The sequence below is a fragment of the Scyliorhinus canicula genome, chromosome 1, assembly GCF_902713615.1.
Source record: "Scyliorhinus canicula chromosome 1, sScyCan1.1, whole genome shotgun sequence".
In the NCBI taxonomy this organism is placed as follows: domain Eukaryota; kingdom Metazoa; phylum Chordata; class Chondrichthyes; order Carcharhiniformes; family Scyliorhinidae; genus Scyliorhinus; species Scyliorhinus canicula.
The window spans coordinates 94,300,867-94,316,360 of NC_052146.1; the positions used below are offsets into that span (position 1 = coordinate 94,300,867).

At 44.4% G+C, this 15,494-nt stretch overlaps 1 protein-coding gene across 2 annotated transcripts in view; it reads right to left on the reverse strand.

The window, feature by feature from the left end:
- Positions 1-12,697, reverse strand: part of si:dkey-34d22.1 (discoidin, CUB and LCCL domain-containing protein 1) — a 217,039-nt gene extending 204,342 nt beyond the window's left edge. For both annotated transcript variants that reach the window (XM_038795524.1, XM_038795503.1), the window contains exon 1: positions 12,527-12,697. In XM_038795524.1, coding sequence (XP_038651452.1) covers positions 12,527-12,623 — 97 coding nt within the window. In that variant the 5' untranslated portion in view covers positions 12,624-12,697. The remainder of the gene's footprint in view (positions 1-12,526) is intronic.
- Positions 12,698-15,494: the final 2,797 nt, after the last annotated feature.

Below are 15,494 nucleotides of genomic sequence, written 5' to 3' on the forward strand. Positions count from 1 at the left end.
GTTGTGATGGGAGATTTTAACTTTCCCAACATTGAATGGGACTCATGTAGTGTTGGAGGCGTAGATGGAGCAGAATTTGTAAGGAGCATCCAGGAGAGTTTTTTAGAGCAGTATGTAAATAGTCCAACTCGGGAAGGGGCCATACTGGACCTGGTATTGGGGAATGATTGCGGCCAGGTGGTTGAAGTTTCAGTCGGTGATTACTTTGGGAATAGTGATCACAATTCCATAAGTTTTAGAATACTCATGGACAAAGACGAAAGTGGTCCTAAAGGAAGAGTGCTAAATTGGGGAAAGGCCAAGTAGAACAAAATTCGGCAGGAGCTAGGGAATGTGGATTGGGAGCAGCTGTTTCAGGGTAAATCCACATTTGAAATGTGGGAGTCTTTTAAGGAAAGGTTGATTAGAGTGCAGGAGAGACATGTCCCTGTGAAAATGAGGGATAGAAATGGCGAGATTAGGGAACCATGGATGATGGGTGGAATTGTGAGACGAGCTAAGATGAAAAAGGAAGCATACATAAGATCTAGGCGACTTAAAACTGATGAAGCTTTGGAGGAATATCGGGAAAGTAGGACAAATCTCAAACGCGCAATAAAGAGGGCTAAAAGGGGTCATGAAATATCTTTGGCTAACAGGGTTAAGGAAAATCCCAAAGCCTTTTATTCAGATATAAGGAGCAAGAGGGTAACTAGAGAAAGGATTGGCCCACTCAAAGGCAAAAGAGGGAATTTATGCGTGGAGTCAGAGGAAATGGGTGAGATTCTTAATGAGTACTTTGCATCGGTATTCACCAAGGAGAGGGTCATGACGGATGTTGAGGTTAGGGATGGATGTTTAAATACTCTAGGTCAAGTCGACATAAGGAAGGGGGAAGTTTTGGGTATTCTAAAAGGCATTAAGGTGGACAAGCCCCCAGGTCTGGATGGGATCTATCCCACGTTACTGAGGGAAGCGAGGGCCGAAATAGCTGGGGCCTTAACAGATATCTTTGCAGCATCCTTGAGCACGGGTGAGGTCCCGGAGGACTGGAGAATTGCTAATGTTGTCCCTTTGTTTAAGAAGGGTAGCAGGGATAATCCAGGAAATTATAGACCTGTGAGCTTGACGTCAGTGGTAGGCAAACTGTTGGAGAAAATACTGAAGGGTAGGATCTATTCACATTTGGAAGAAAATAGACTTATCAGTGATAGGCAGCATGGTTTTGTGCAGAGAAGGTCATGTCTTACAAACCTAATAGAATTCTTTGAGGAAGTGGCAAAGTTAATTGATGAGGGAAGGGCTGTAGATGTCATATACATGGACTTCAGTAAGGCGTTTGATAAAGTTTCCCATGGCAGGTTGATGGAAAAAGTGAAGTCGCATGGGATTCAGGGTGTACTAGCTAGATGGATAAAGAACTGGCTGGGCAACAGGAGACAGAGAGTAGTGGTGGAAGGGAGTGTCTCAAAATGAAGAAGGGTGACGGAATCCGTGCTCGGACCACTGTTGTTTGTGATATACATAAGTGATCTGGACGTAGGTATAGGTGGTCTGATGAGCAAGTTTGCAGATGATACTAAGATTGGTGGAGTTGCAGATAGTGAGGGGGACTGTCAGAGAATACAGCAAAATATAGATAGATTGGAGAGTTGGGCAGGGAAATGGCAGATGGAGTTCAATCCAGGCAAATGCGAGGTGATGCATTTTGGAAGACCCAATTCAAGAGCAGACTATACTGTCAATGGAAAGGTTTTGGGGAAAATTGATGTACAGAGAGATCTGGGAGTTCAGGTCCATTGTACCCTGAAGGTGGCAACGCAGATCAATAGAGTGGTCAAGAAGGCATACAGCATGCTTGCCTTCATCGGACGGGGTATTGAGTACAAGAGTCGGCAGGTCATGTTACAGTTGTATATGGTTAGGCCACATTTGGAATACTGCGTGCAGTTCTGGTCACCACATTACCAGAAGGATGTGGATGCTTTAGACAGGGTGCAGAGGAGGTTCACGAGGGTGTTGCCTGGTATGGAGGGTGCTAGCTATGAAGAAAGGTTGAGTAGATTAGGATTATTTTCGTTGGAAAGGTGGAGGTTGATGGGGGACCCGATTGAGGTCTACAAAATTATGAGAAATATGGACAGGGTGGATTGCAACAAGCTTTTTCCAAGAGTGGGGGTGTCAATTACAATGGGTCACGATTTGAAGGTGAGAGGGGGAAAGTTTAAGGGAGATGTGCATTGAAAGTTTTTTACGCAGAGTATGGTGGGTGCCTGGAACGCTTTGCCAGCGGAGGTGGTAGAGGCAGGCACAATAGCATCATTTAAGATGTATCTAGACAGATATATGAACGGGCAGGGAGCAGAGGGAAGTAGATCCTTGGAAAATATGCAACAGGTTTAGATAAAGGATCTGGATCGGCGCAGGCTGGGAGGGCCGTAGGGCCTGTTCCTGTGCTGTAATTTTCTTTATTCTTTGTATATTGGAGGGTTATATGACGGGGGAAGGTGACTGAGATTGGTAATAGTGAGACCAAGGAAGGGTTTGAAAACATGGACAGTAACTTTTAAACTGAAATACGGCTTAAACAGTGCCAAAGTGGGTCAGCGAGGACAGGGGTGATAGGTGAATGAACTTAGTGGAAATAGATAAATGGCTGAAGTTTAACAACAACATGATGTAACATCATTAATCTTTCCCTCAACGTCAGCAAATCTAAGGAGTTGGTCATTGGCTTCAGGAAGCAAAGTATCGTACATATGCCTGTCTGCATCAATGGTGCAGAGGTGGAGATGGTTGACAGCTTCAAAATCCTAGGTGTAAACATCACCAACAACCTGTCCTGGTCTACCCACATCGACGCTACCCCCAAGAAAGCACAACAGCGCCTATACTTCCTCAGGAACCTAAGGAAATTCAGCATGTCCACATTAACTCTTATCAATTTTTACAGATGCACCATAGAAAGCATCCTATCTGGCTGAATCACAGCCTGCTGCTCGGCTCAAGACTGTAAGAAACTTCAGAGAATCATGAACACCGCCCAGTCTATCACACAAACCCGCCTCCCATCCATTGACTCTGTCTGCACCTCCCCCTGTCTTGGGAAAGCGGGCAGCATAATCAAAGACCCCTCCCACCTGGTTATTCTCTCTCCCAACCTCTTTCATCGGGCAGGAGATACAAAAGTCTGAGAACGCGCATGAACAGATTCAAAAACAGCTTCTTCCCTGCTGTTACCATACTCCTGAATTACCCTCTTATGGACTGAACTGATCTCTCTACACATCTTCTCTACTCATTAGTACTACAATCTGTATGCTTTACCCGATGTCTGTGTCTATGTATTTACATTATGTATTTATCATATGTCCTATGTTTTTCCATGTACGGAATGTTCTGTCTAGACTACGCAGAACAATACTTTTCACTGAATCTCGGTACACATGACAATAAATCAAAACCAAATCAAATCGAAAAACCAAATCAAATCAAAAAGTTTAGCTCATCCCAGATGAAGGAGCAGTTGAAATATACACAGTAGGCCTGATCTGATGAAGACAAAAATATAACAAAGGTTCCTGCACCAGTTTCCTCCTGACCTGTGCCAGAAGGTACATATGTGGTGACTATAAGTGACAACAGAACTGATCTTGCTTATATTACCCAAGGTTGAATGGCTTGTCAACACTCGCTGTCTTACCTCAAAGAATGGCCACTCGGCAACTCCCATTGCACCAAATAGAGTCAGTGCTTTCAAACGAACGAGGGAGCCAAATGAGGAAGAAACTTTTGAAAGTCTTCCCTTCTGAACATTTAAAAAAAAAATCATATTTATGAAATATAATCTTGATTTTCTCTTTGCTGGCTTACGATCCACCAACTTTTCCAAATTCCCTGACTAGTCGGACAGAGGAAGTCAAAATGGACCTGCAGAGGTGGAACACACTCCCACTCTCCCTGGCAGGGAGAGTACAGATGATCAAAATGAATGTACTGCCCAGATTCCTCTTCCTGCTAAGATCCATCCTGATTGATATCCCCATGGTCTTTTTCAACGCACTGGACAAATTAATCATGAGGGGATTAATGTTGTTATGTTAACAATTAATGTTGTTCTGTTTGTAGTGGAGGGAAAGAATGCTAGGATCACAAAGAAGGTCCGACAGAAAACACATTCCAGGGGAGGGCTAGCTCTCCCAAACCTACAATTCTATCACTGGGCAGCAACGGCAGAAAGAGTGATGGGATGGATAAAGGAGCCAGAAGCCGAGCCGAACCAAAAGTTTCTTCCTCATTTGGCTCCCTTGTTCGTTTGAAAGCACTGACTCTATTTGGTGCAATGGGAGTTGCCAAGTGGCCATTCTTTGAGGTAAGACAGCATGAGGAGGAGGCCTCCTCCAAGGGAACCTCCCTCCGGGCCCTCGCCATGGCGGCACTCCCATCCCCGCCCAAGAAACACTCCAGTAGCCCAGTGGTGCTAGCCACTCTCCAGACATGGAACTAACTACGGCAGCATTCGGACTGATCGAAATGTCCGACAAAGCCCCCATCTGAAATAACCACAGGTTCACACCAGCACTCACCGACGCCACCTTCAAAAGGTGGAGACAGGACCCGGGGGGGGGGGGGTTACATTGACAGTCAGGGACCTACACACTGATGGTAGGATCACAACACTGGAAGAACTGATGCAGAGATTCCAACTAGCTAAAGGCAACAAACTCAAATACCTGCAGCTTAAAAACTTCCTACAGAATCATAGAATTTACAGTGCAGAAGGAGGCCATTCGGCCCATCGAGTCTGCACCGGCTCTTGGAAAGAGCACCCTACCCAAGCCCACACCTCTGCCCTATTCCCGTAACCCCACCAAACACGAAGGGCAATTTTGGACATCAGGGACAATTTTGCATGGCCAATCCACCTAACCTGCACATCTTTGGACTGTGGGAGGAAACCGGAGCACCCGGAGGAAACCCACGCAGACACAGGGAGAACGTGCAGACTCCGCACAGACAGTGACCCAATCTGGGAATCGAACCTGGAACCCTGAAGCTGTGACAATTGTGCTAACCACTATGCTACAGTGCTGCCCTAAGAAGGAGACAAGGACATACCAGCAACAACCACGACAGACAGAATTAGAAGGCAGAGGGAACTGTAGTAACATGTACGAACAACTGCTAGAGAGGGCCGATATAGAACTGGACACAACAAGGAGGAAATGGGAGGAAGACTTGGTGTTTGAAATAGGGTGAGGACTCTGGAGCGAAGCACTGCACAGAGTCAACTATACCTCCATATGCACGAGGCTCAACCTAACGCAGCTAAAAGTGGTACATAGAGCCACTTGACCAGAACCTGAATGAGCAGGTTCTTCCTGGAGGTGGAGGACAGATGCCAACGGTGCCAAGTAGGCCCAGCCAACCATGCCCACATGTTCTGGTCTTGCCCTAGACTTGCTGGTACTGGACAGCCTTCTTCGAGGCAATGTCTAAAGTGGTGGGGATGAGGGTGGAGCCATGCCCGAAAGTGGCAGACTTCGAGGTATCAGACCAACCAGATCTCTTCATGGGGAGGAGGGCAGACGCCTTTGTCTTCCTGATCGCCCGTCGTAGAATCCTGTTTGGTTGGCGATCAGCAGCACCACTCGAAGCTGCAGACTGCTGTCCGACTTATCAGAATTTCTCCAAATGGAGAAAATCAAATTCACCATCCCTGGATCGGAAGAGGGCTTCCACAAAACATGGGGGCCATTCACCCGTCGGTTCCGAGACCTGTTTGTGGCCAACACATGAATAAATAAATAGCCAGTAGCCAGGGGAAATAGCCAGGACAAGATAGAAAGAGGAAAGCAAGGGAGGACCGGGGAGTGGGGGGGGAGAGCAAGGCAAGGTAGCAAAACCTAGCAAGAAAAAATGGGGAACAGCAGTGAAAAAGAGGGGTGGGGGGAGGGGGGGTTCAAGGAGAGTGGAGCTGGGGGGGGGGGGGGGGGGATAGGAAGGACTGTAGGCTGAGCCAGCCAGACAGAAACAGATTGTAAATAGAGAAACCTAAGAAGGAACCTTTTTAAATGTACAATAAATGAAAACGAACAGCAATGTATATAATTTTGAAAATGGCAATAAAAAGATTTTTTTAAAAAACGTTTCCAAATTCCCAGTTTGCACTAAGGCACATTTGCCATCATTCCTTACCTAGAATCCCATCCTGGCCCTTGGCAAACCAAAAATCTTAGCCTTCATATTTATAAATCCCTCTACAGCCTGGCCTGGCCACCTCTACAACTCGCCAAACCATGTTTGCCTGCCTGTGCCTTTCAGTTATGTGTACCCTTTGTCAAGACATGAGAGAGGATCAGCAGAAATCTGCTGGAATTCAGGCGATCAGAAGAAAAAAGTTTATTAATGAGAACTCACTGAAACAAATGAAGTCACTGAGATTTTAATTTCAAAACTTGAAAACGATTAAATCACATAACTTAAATCGCCAGCTGCAAAGTTCTTCACACACAGTGACTAACAATGATTCAAATCAATACAAGAATAAATAAGGATAATCTTTCAGATGGACTGCTTTACAATAAGTACACTGTGTGTAGTTAACGGATTTTCTGCTTGTGTTCCTAAAATAATTACTTGAAGTTGCTAAGCTGTTTCAAAACACACATTCTGGAATTAATTTCCTGGTAACAATATACAACACACTCTCCAACATATTTTTATTTGCACTTTAAAGGTAATGATACCAAACCCATTCAAATTAAATGTCAATAAATTTCAATCTTCTTTAATCAGGACAATTGTAAGCTCTGGTAAAAGTATAATTACTACAGTTCACTGATCACGTGAACAGCACACAGGTGTGCAAATAGCAGTACTCTTAGTTCAGGTATCTGTACTTCAATGTTTAAAAAAAGCTTCATTTAACATCTTCCACTCTCCAAAACATTCACTTTCTACTCGTAAAGCCTCAATAATGAAAATGAATTGTTATTAAAACTATTTTCCATCACATCATGGAGCAATGCCTGGAGTTTAAAAACTTGATTTGTCCGTGCTATGGCGACAATACAGTATCAGGGATCAATGGTAGACTCCAGAATGTCTGCACCACCACATATATGCTGAGCTTGGTAATCGGAGTTCAGCAAATGAACATAGCAAATTTGCTGATGGCACCGAGATTGGTGGAGTAGCGGATGAGGTGGAGGGCTGTTGTAGGCTGCATAGAGACATTGATAGGATGCAGAGCTGGGCCGAAAAATGGCAGATGGAGTTTAACCCTGATAAGTGCGAGGTGATTCATTTTGGTAGGAAAAATTTGAATGCGGATTACAGGGTCAACGGCAGAGTTCTGAGAAATGTGGCGGAACAGAGAGATCTTAGGGTTCATGTTCACAGATCTCTGAAGGTTGCCACTCAAGTGGATAGAGCCGTGAAGAAGACCTATAGTGTGTTAGCGTTTATTAACAGGGGGCTTGAGTTTAAGAGCCGCGGGGTTATGCTGCAATTGTACATGACCCTGGTGAGACCACACTTGGAATATTGTGTGCAGTTCTGGTCACCTCACTATAGGAAGGATGTGGAAGCATTGAAAAGGGTGCAAAGGAGATTTACCAGGATGCTGCCTGGTTAAAGGGTAGGTCTTATGAGGAAAGATTGAGGGAGCTAGGGCTTTTCTCTTTGGAGCGGAGGCGGATGAGAGGCGACTTAATAGATTTATAAGATAATGAGGGGGATAGATAGAGTGGACGTTCAGAGACTATTTCCTCGTGAGGATGTAGCTGTTACAAGGGGGCATAACTGTAAGGTTCAGGGTGGAAGATATAGGAGAGAGTGGTTAGGGTGTGGAATGGACTGCCTGCTGTGATAGTGGAGTCGGACACTTTAGGAACTTTCAAGTGGTTATTGGATAGGCACATGGAGCACACCACGATGACAGGGAGTGGGATAGCTTGATCTTGGTTTCAGACAAAGCTCGGCACAACATCGAGGGCCGAAGGGCCTGTTCTGTGCTATGTTCTATGAGCATTCTGCTTTTACTGGCATTACCCTGATGCAATTGCACCAGCAGCAGATTTTAAAAGGTGAATATATGTACAGGCAGTATTTGTAAAATGCACAGGTTTTGTTATCATTTGAACAGATTCCCACTTTTAAATTTTCACCTGCTTTTCAAATCCCTCCACATCCTCACCCCCTCCCTACAGACTGTGTACTGCTCCAGCTCAATGGCCCTGCAAGATCCTGGAACCCCTCCAATACTGGCCTTTTAAGCATCCCCACTTTTAATCACTCCACCACTGGCAATCATGCAGCCTGGGCTCTGGGATTCCCTTTTTTAAAATACATTTTGAGTACCCAATTATTTATTTCCAATTATGGGCAATTTAGCACAGCCCATCCACCTACCCTGCACATCTTTGGGTTGTGGGGGTGAGACCCACGCAGACACCGGGAGGGGGAATGTGCAAACTCCACAAGGACAATGACCCAGGGCCGGGGTCGAACCCGGGTTGTCAGCGCCTTGAGGCTGCAGTGCTAACTACCGTGCCACCGTGCTGCCCTCGGGATTCCCTTCTTTAAACCTCTCTATCTTCCTTTCCTCTTTTAGGGTAGCGCTTAAAACCTACCTCTTTGACCAAGCTTTTGGTCATATGCCCAATGTTGCCTTTTGTGGCTTAGTGTCAGATTTGTTTGATGGCATTCCTATGGACTGCTTTAGCATGGTTTGGCATGTCAAAGGCACCACATAATGAAAATGAAATGAAAATTGCTTATTGTCACGAGTAGGCTTCAAATGAAGTTACTGTGAAAAGCCCCTAGTCGCCACATTCCGGCGCCTGTTCGGGGAGGCTGTTACGGGAATCGAACCGTGCTGCTGGCTTGCCTTGGTCTGCTTTCAAAGCCAGCGATTAGCCCTGTGAGCTAAACAGCCCCTAAAAGGGCAGCATGGTAGCACAGTGGGTAGCACTGTTGCTTCACAGCTCCAGGGTCTCAAGTTCGATTCCCAGCTTGGATCTGTGTGGAGTTTGCACGTTCTCCCCGTGTCTGCAGGTTTCTCCGGTTTCTTCCCACAAGTCCCGAAAGACGTGCTGTTAGGTAATTTGGACATTCTGAATTCTCCCTCTGTGCGCCCGAACAGGCGCCGGAATGTGGCGACTAGGGGCTTTTCACAGTAACTTCATTGCAGTGTTAATATAAGTCTACTTGTGACAATAAAAATTATTATTATTATAAATGTACGTTCTTGTTGCACATTTGCGTTCAGGTTGTCCAAGTACATTGATATCGCTACCATAGTAGAATTAGTGCAAATCTTGTTTTGGTAACAATGGGTTGCCATGGTGGATGTCATCCTCTCAAGCCCCCTCAGAATTTAGCAGGTTTCAGTGAGATCGCCATCTAAACTCCAGAGAATATTGACCCAATTTACTCAACGTCTCATCACAGTACAACTCTCTCATCCCAGGGACCAATCTAGTGAATCTTTGTTGTACCACTTCCAATGCAAGTATATCCTTTCTTAAATGTGGAGACCAAAACTGCACAGAGTATTCTATATGTATTCTCACCAAATCCCTGTACAATTCCAACAAAACATATATATTCCTGTGTTCCAATCCCCTTGCAATAAAGGGCAACAAGCCAATTGCTTTCGAACTGCTTGTTGCACCTAACTTACTGCATTCCTTGCACTACCACACATGAGGTTCTTTGAACAGCAACACTTACTGGTGTCACACCTTTTAAAACCTATTCTGTGTTCCTATCCTTACGACCAAGGCAAATAATTTCATACTTCTCTTCATTATACTCCATCTGCCATCTTGCTGATCACTCATCTGACCTGTCTATATTTCTTTGCATCATCTCTGTGTCCTCCCTACAGCTTACCTTCCCACCAGCTTGGTATCACCAGCAAACATCATGCCACAACTAGGCTGCTTCAAGCATCTGACGTATGTATATGTTCTCTTGCTGGATTCACGATTGAGAAATTCTGCAATTGTCCATTTATTATTCCAATCAGTTGTGGATTCGTCATTGAATAAATTTACAGTAATTGTGTGTTGCGATAATTAATCTTGCCGTGTGCATTCATTGTCTGCCTTACTACACCCAAAACTGACTAAGCCCAGCTGACAGTGCACATTACATGTAATGGATTCAAGAAGCAATTTCAAGCCTGTGATTTCAACTTGAGTTTAATAATAATAATCGCTTATTATCACAAGTAGGCTTCAATGAAGTTACTGTGAAAAGCCCCACATTCCGGCGCCTGTTCGGGGAGGCCAGAATTGAACCTGCGCTGCTGGTCCTGTTCTGCATGACAAGCCAGCTGTTTAGCCCACTGTGCTTAACCAGCCCCAGTTTATAACGATACCTGAATTGCACACTGAGGTAACAGCCTTTTCAAGTAACCAACGATACTGCATCACCCATCAAAGTAAAAGAATATCAAACAGAATTGGTCCCTTACCAGACCGCCTAGATTTAACACATTCCCTAATTCACCACCTCTGTCAGGCTCATCCACTTTAACAGATTCCCACTGCCAGTGATAAGGCCATTCAGTTCAACATTGCACTTGTCATGTGAGCTGGACAGGAAACACAGACAAACTAAACTCAAAGATTTTTGTTATAACGTCTGGAATCCATTTGATGAGAGACCAGTTATTATATATTCATGCAAATTAGATATTCCCTCATGCACTGTCACCTGCAAAGGGTTCTAGAAATATACATAGAAACTTGCACGTTTTGGTGCAAGTACCATTTTCTGAATAATGTGTGATGACAAATTTAATGTCAACCCTGCAGTATCCTCAATACACCAGTAATTTTATAACTAATTACGTTAATCATGTTGATTGCAACAAATGGATCATTGCAACAAACACATTGCTTCACCTCCTCGGGTGTCACAAAAATGTGTCTTACCTCAAATGATACGCCCACATACCTAACTCTGAGCCATTTCCTGTGCCAAGACAAACCCTTCTGTTCTTAGCAACTCAATCCTTAATTAACTCATCCACAATTTGAAAACTCTTCCAAACTCGGGTAATCTTGCATAGAGGAAAGGAAGGAGCTTGCTCTTTGATAGGCTACCCCACTCTTACCCTTAACTTCTCTCCTTTGCAGTTTTGCCCCATTTCACTGGTACTTCGCTCACCATTCCAGTGAACTTTTCTCTTGTTCCCACCCAACTCCAACATCCTGCCTCACCTTCTTCACCCACAATAACAACATCGAACTGAGGTACTATTAACTACACAAAACGACCCAACATTGGCAGTGTCCTTTCACGGTGGACCTCAATAACTCAGTTTGATTTCTAAGTATTAACAACAAGAATAAACTGTTGTGTGGTGATTTTTGTTTATAATGTGCATTTTGCCTAGATGTGCAGCCAAATGATGGAAGTTTGGATTTTTAATGTCTGCATAGTGTAACATTAAGAGCTTCCGAAATCAGTGAACTCTTGCAGACATCAGAATACAGGACAATGTCAAAATCAAACTCGAGCAACAAAGAAACTTCATTGAAACAATTGAGTGAAATGTGTCAGAAGACGTTCTTGTTCATCTCACAGTGGTCACTTAAAATCCCAATAAAAAAAAAACCCAAAACGCACCTGAAGTGACCACGTGTTTTAACTGTGTTATAAAAAGACCCAGAAAATAAAGATCCAGTTTGTCCATCACATCATTTGCAAAGTACATTCTGCCATCCTAGTCTTAATCCCTGCAACTCAAGGAGCAGTACTAACAGGATGAACAGCGCAGTTCCCTTCCAGTACATGTTCTCGCTCATGTGAGTTTCACCTTGCTAAAAGCAGGTTTGAATTACAAACACACACACACACAGTCGAAGGAGTTGCACTCGATTTTTGTTTTGCCTTTCATGCAAGGCCAGAGGAATAACTACCAGGGGGAAAACGGCCTCTTCAAACTGTCAAAAGGCAAAAGATGCACCATTTCTCCCAATGTTGCGGGCATTAATCGACGTTCAGAATAACATTCAATTCGGCACGGTTATGGAATGACACAAACCTATTAACAGATGACAGCAAGAGAAAATAACCGCAGCCGTGGAAGGAACAACTAAGCTGATTACAATTCACTAAAGCCAAGCAAGACTGCTCTTGGAGAGAAAATTTGCTGAATTCCCTGAGCCCCTGTCACGAATGAGGTCCAAAGTGGTTTTTTATTGACTGTGTGGGGTGCTCCCTGAAACCAGTCCGCGATAATTTCTCCTGGCGTTCGATTGCGGCCAAGCACACACTAATTTCCCTACACCTATAGTGTAAAATGTAAAGAGGTTCGCAGGTTAATGATTAATTTCCTGCAAGTTGTTTCTGCGCCCTTTTGCACGCTGCAAAAATAGGTGGTGGCAAATAACATCAGCTTGCACGCAGCACTCTGGATTTGCTCGCTCTTCTTCGCAGTGTGGCGAAATTTTTAAAAAACTTTTTGTTTTTCTCTCTCTCTGCACGCAACTTCACAGTGTCAGCAACTGGATCAGGTCAGACTTACCCTGCTGCCCCTGCACAAGACCTTTCCTTCCAGCCAGGATAGCCAGCAGTACTAGCAGGAGATGGGACTCTGGCGCAAGGTGAAGTGACAGAGACATGTCCCCCGGGCGCAGCAGAAGCAGTCGTCCGATATTCGCCTGTCAGAGCAATTTAACGGAAGGTAAACTACCGCCCAGCCCGTGCAACCCCCGCCCCTCTCCGAATTTCCCCTAGCCTTATTGGCCCTCGGAGTTCAGAGGCGCTCTGCTAGTGGCTGCCCCCTCTTGCCAATCATTTGGAAAGAGTATTTGCTGCTCTCACGAAGGCAGAAGTGACAATTTGCTAACTTTTGACCCAGCAGTGATATCAGGGATAGAGGGTTGTAATTAATTTTTTAGGAGAGTGGACCAGCTTCAATATCTATTACACATAGGAAACAAACCTGCATTAGATTTTTGAGGGTAATTTTTCTAATTAAGATTAAAGAAACAAACTTGGGCAAATAATTGGTGCAATGTCTTTTCATGACTAGTCTAGTTTCTTATATTACAACTGTGGCCACACTTCACGTGCATTTCATTTTTTCTTAACTGTTTTGAGTCATCAGGTGCTTGTGAATGGCGCCACATAAATGCAAGTCTTTTTTTGTTACCATTGGAGAGGCATTTGCAAAGCATTTATTTATCACATGCACAGCCAACAAGGTGATGTTCAGAGTTTGAAGAGAAACAGACACCTGGGTTGATATGGGTGGCACGGTAGCACAGTGGTTAGCACTGTTACTTCACAGCACCAGGGTCCCAGGTTCGATTCCCGGTTTGGGTCAGTGTCTGTGTGGAGTCTGCACGTTCTCCCCATGTCTGCATGTGAGTTTCCTCCTGGTGCTCCGGTTTCCTCCCACAAGTCTCGAAAGACCTGCTGTTCGGTGAATTGGACATTCTGTATTCTCCCTCAGTGTACCCGAACAGGTACCAGAGTGTGGTGACTAGGGGCTTTTCAAAGTAACTTCATTGCAGCGTTAATGTAAGCCTACCTGTGACAATAAAGATTATTATTGAATGACCAGACAGTCTGTTTTTAATTATGTTGGTTGGAAGTTAAATGTTGGCCTCGGACGGTGGCATATCTCTCCCCTGAACCCCTACCAGTAACTGGCAAAGAATCATTTACATCCACCAAGCCAACTTCACTTTCAATGCTCACCTGCAATTTTGCTGCATCTCAGGGTAACAGGTTTATTGAGGCAGTTTTCATCAGAAAGGTGAACACAGATACAAGAAGTGGATGCAGGAGTAAGGTTTTCAAATATATTTCAAAATATAACATAGTGGAAAACGAAATGCCGGGGTAGGAAACCCGCTTCCCCCAGAGTTATGGGGGAGATGGTAATGACGTCACTGGGCTAGCAATCCAGAATCCCGGGCACATAGATTCAAACCCCACTACAGCAGCTAGTGGAATTTAAATTCAATGAATAAATCTGGAATTACAAAACTAGTCCCTGTGATGGTGACCATGACAGCTGTTATTGATTGTTGTAATCTACCCCCCACCCAGTTCACAAATGTCATTTCGGGAAAGAAACCTGACTCCAGATCCATGGCAATGTATTTGACTTTTAATTGCCTTCACAAAAGGCCCAGCAAGTCACTCAGTTCAAGGGCAAATAGGGATGGGCCACAAATGCTGGTGTTGCCAGTGTCATCCACATCCCACGAAAGAATAAAGAACAAGATACGGTAAAGAAAGACTCACATTGAAATAATACCTTGCATGGGCCCAGGATGTCGCAAATCACTTTACAATGAAGCACTTTAGAAATGTGATCACTGTTGCAATGTCGCAAGATCCCGCATTCAGCAATGTAATAATGACCTAATAATCTGCTCCACGATAAAATAAAAGTACTGTGGATGCTGGAAATCTGAAATAAAAACAGAAAATGGTGGGAAAACTCAGCAGGTCTGGCAGCATCTGTGGCGGAAGATGCGGAGTTAACGTTTTGAGTCTATGTGACTCTTCTTCTGAAGAGAAGGAGAAATGTGATGGATTTTATACTGTCAGAGAAGCTTGGAGCAAGTGGTGCAAACATAGAAGGTCAGTGATAGATGGGAGCTAGGAGAGATTGCACAAGTATGTTTAGACACAAGAGAAATGAAATATAATGGCAGTGTAGAGGACAAAAGAAGATGCTGATAGTGCCACAAAGGAATGTGTTAATAGGGGAACAAAATTGAATGCTCAATGAATGCAAAACTTAAGAACAAGTGACAGACCGTCCTCTGCGGGGGGTGGTTTGAATTGGGACAATAAAATATTTTTTGGATTAAAAAGAGGGTCAAGATGTAAGAGAAAGGTCACAGTTGTTGAACTCCGTGCCAATTGCTGAAGGCTGTAACGTGCCTAATCGGAAGATTAGGTGTTATTCTTCCAGTTGGTGTTGGGCTTCACTAGAACATTGCAGCAGTCCAAGGACAGACATAGAACATAGAACATAGAACATAGAACAGTACAGCACAGAACAGGCCCTTCGGCCCTCAATGTTGTGCCGAGCCATGATCACCCTACTCAAACCCACGTATCCACCCTATACCCGTAACCCAACAACCCCCCCCTTAACCTTACTTTTATTAGGACACTACGGGCAATTTAACATCTTTGGACTGTGGGAGGAAACCGGAGCACCCGGAGGAAACCCACGCACACAGGGGGAGGACGTGCAGACTCCACACAGACAGTGACCAAGCCGGGAATCGAACCTGGGACCCTGGAGCTGTGAAGCATTTATGCTAACCACAATGAAGCACTTTAGAAATGTGATCACTGTTGCAATGTCGCAAGATCCCGCATTCAGCAATGTAATAATGACCTAATAATCTGCTCCACGATAAAATAAAAGTACTGTGGATGCTGGAAATCTGAAATAAAAACAGAAAATGGTGGGAAAACTCAGCAGGTCTGGCAGCATCTGTGGCGGAAGATGCATGTGA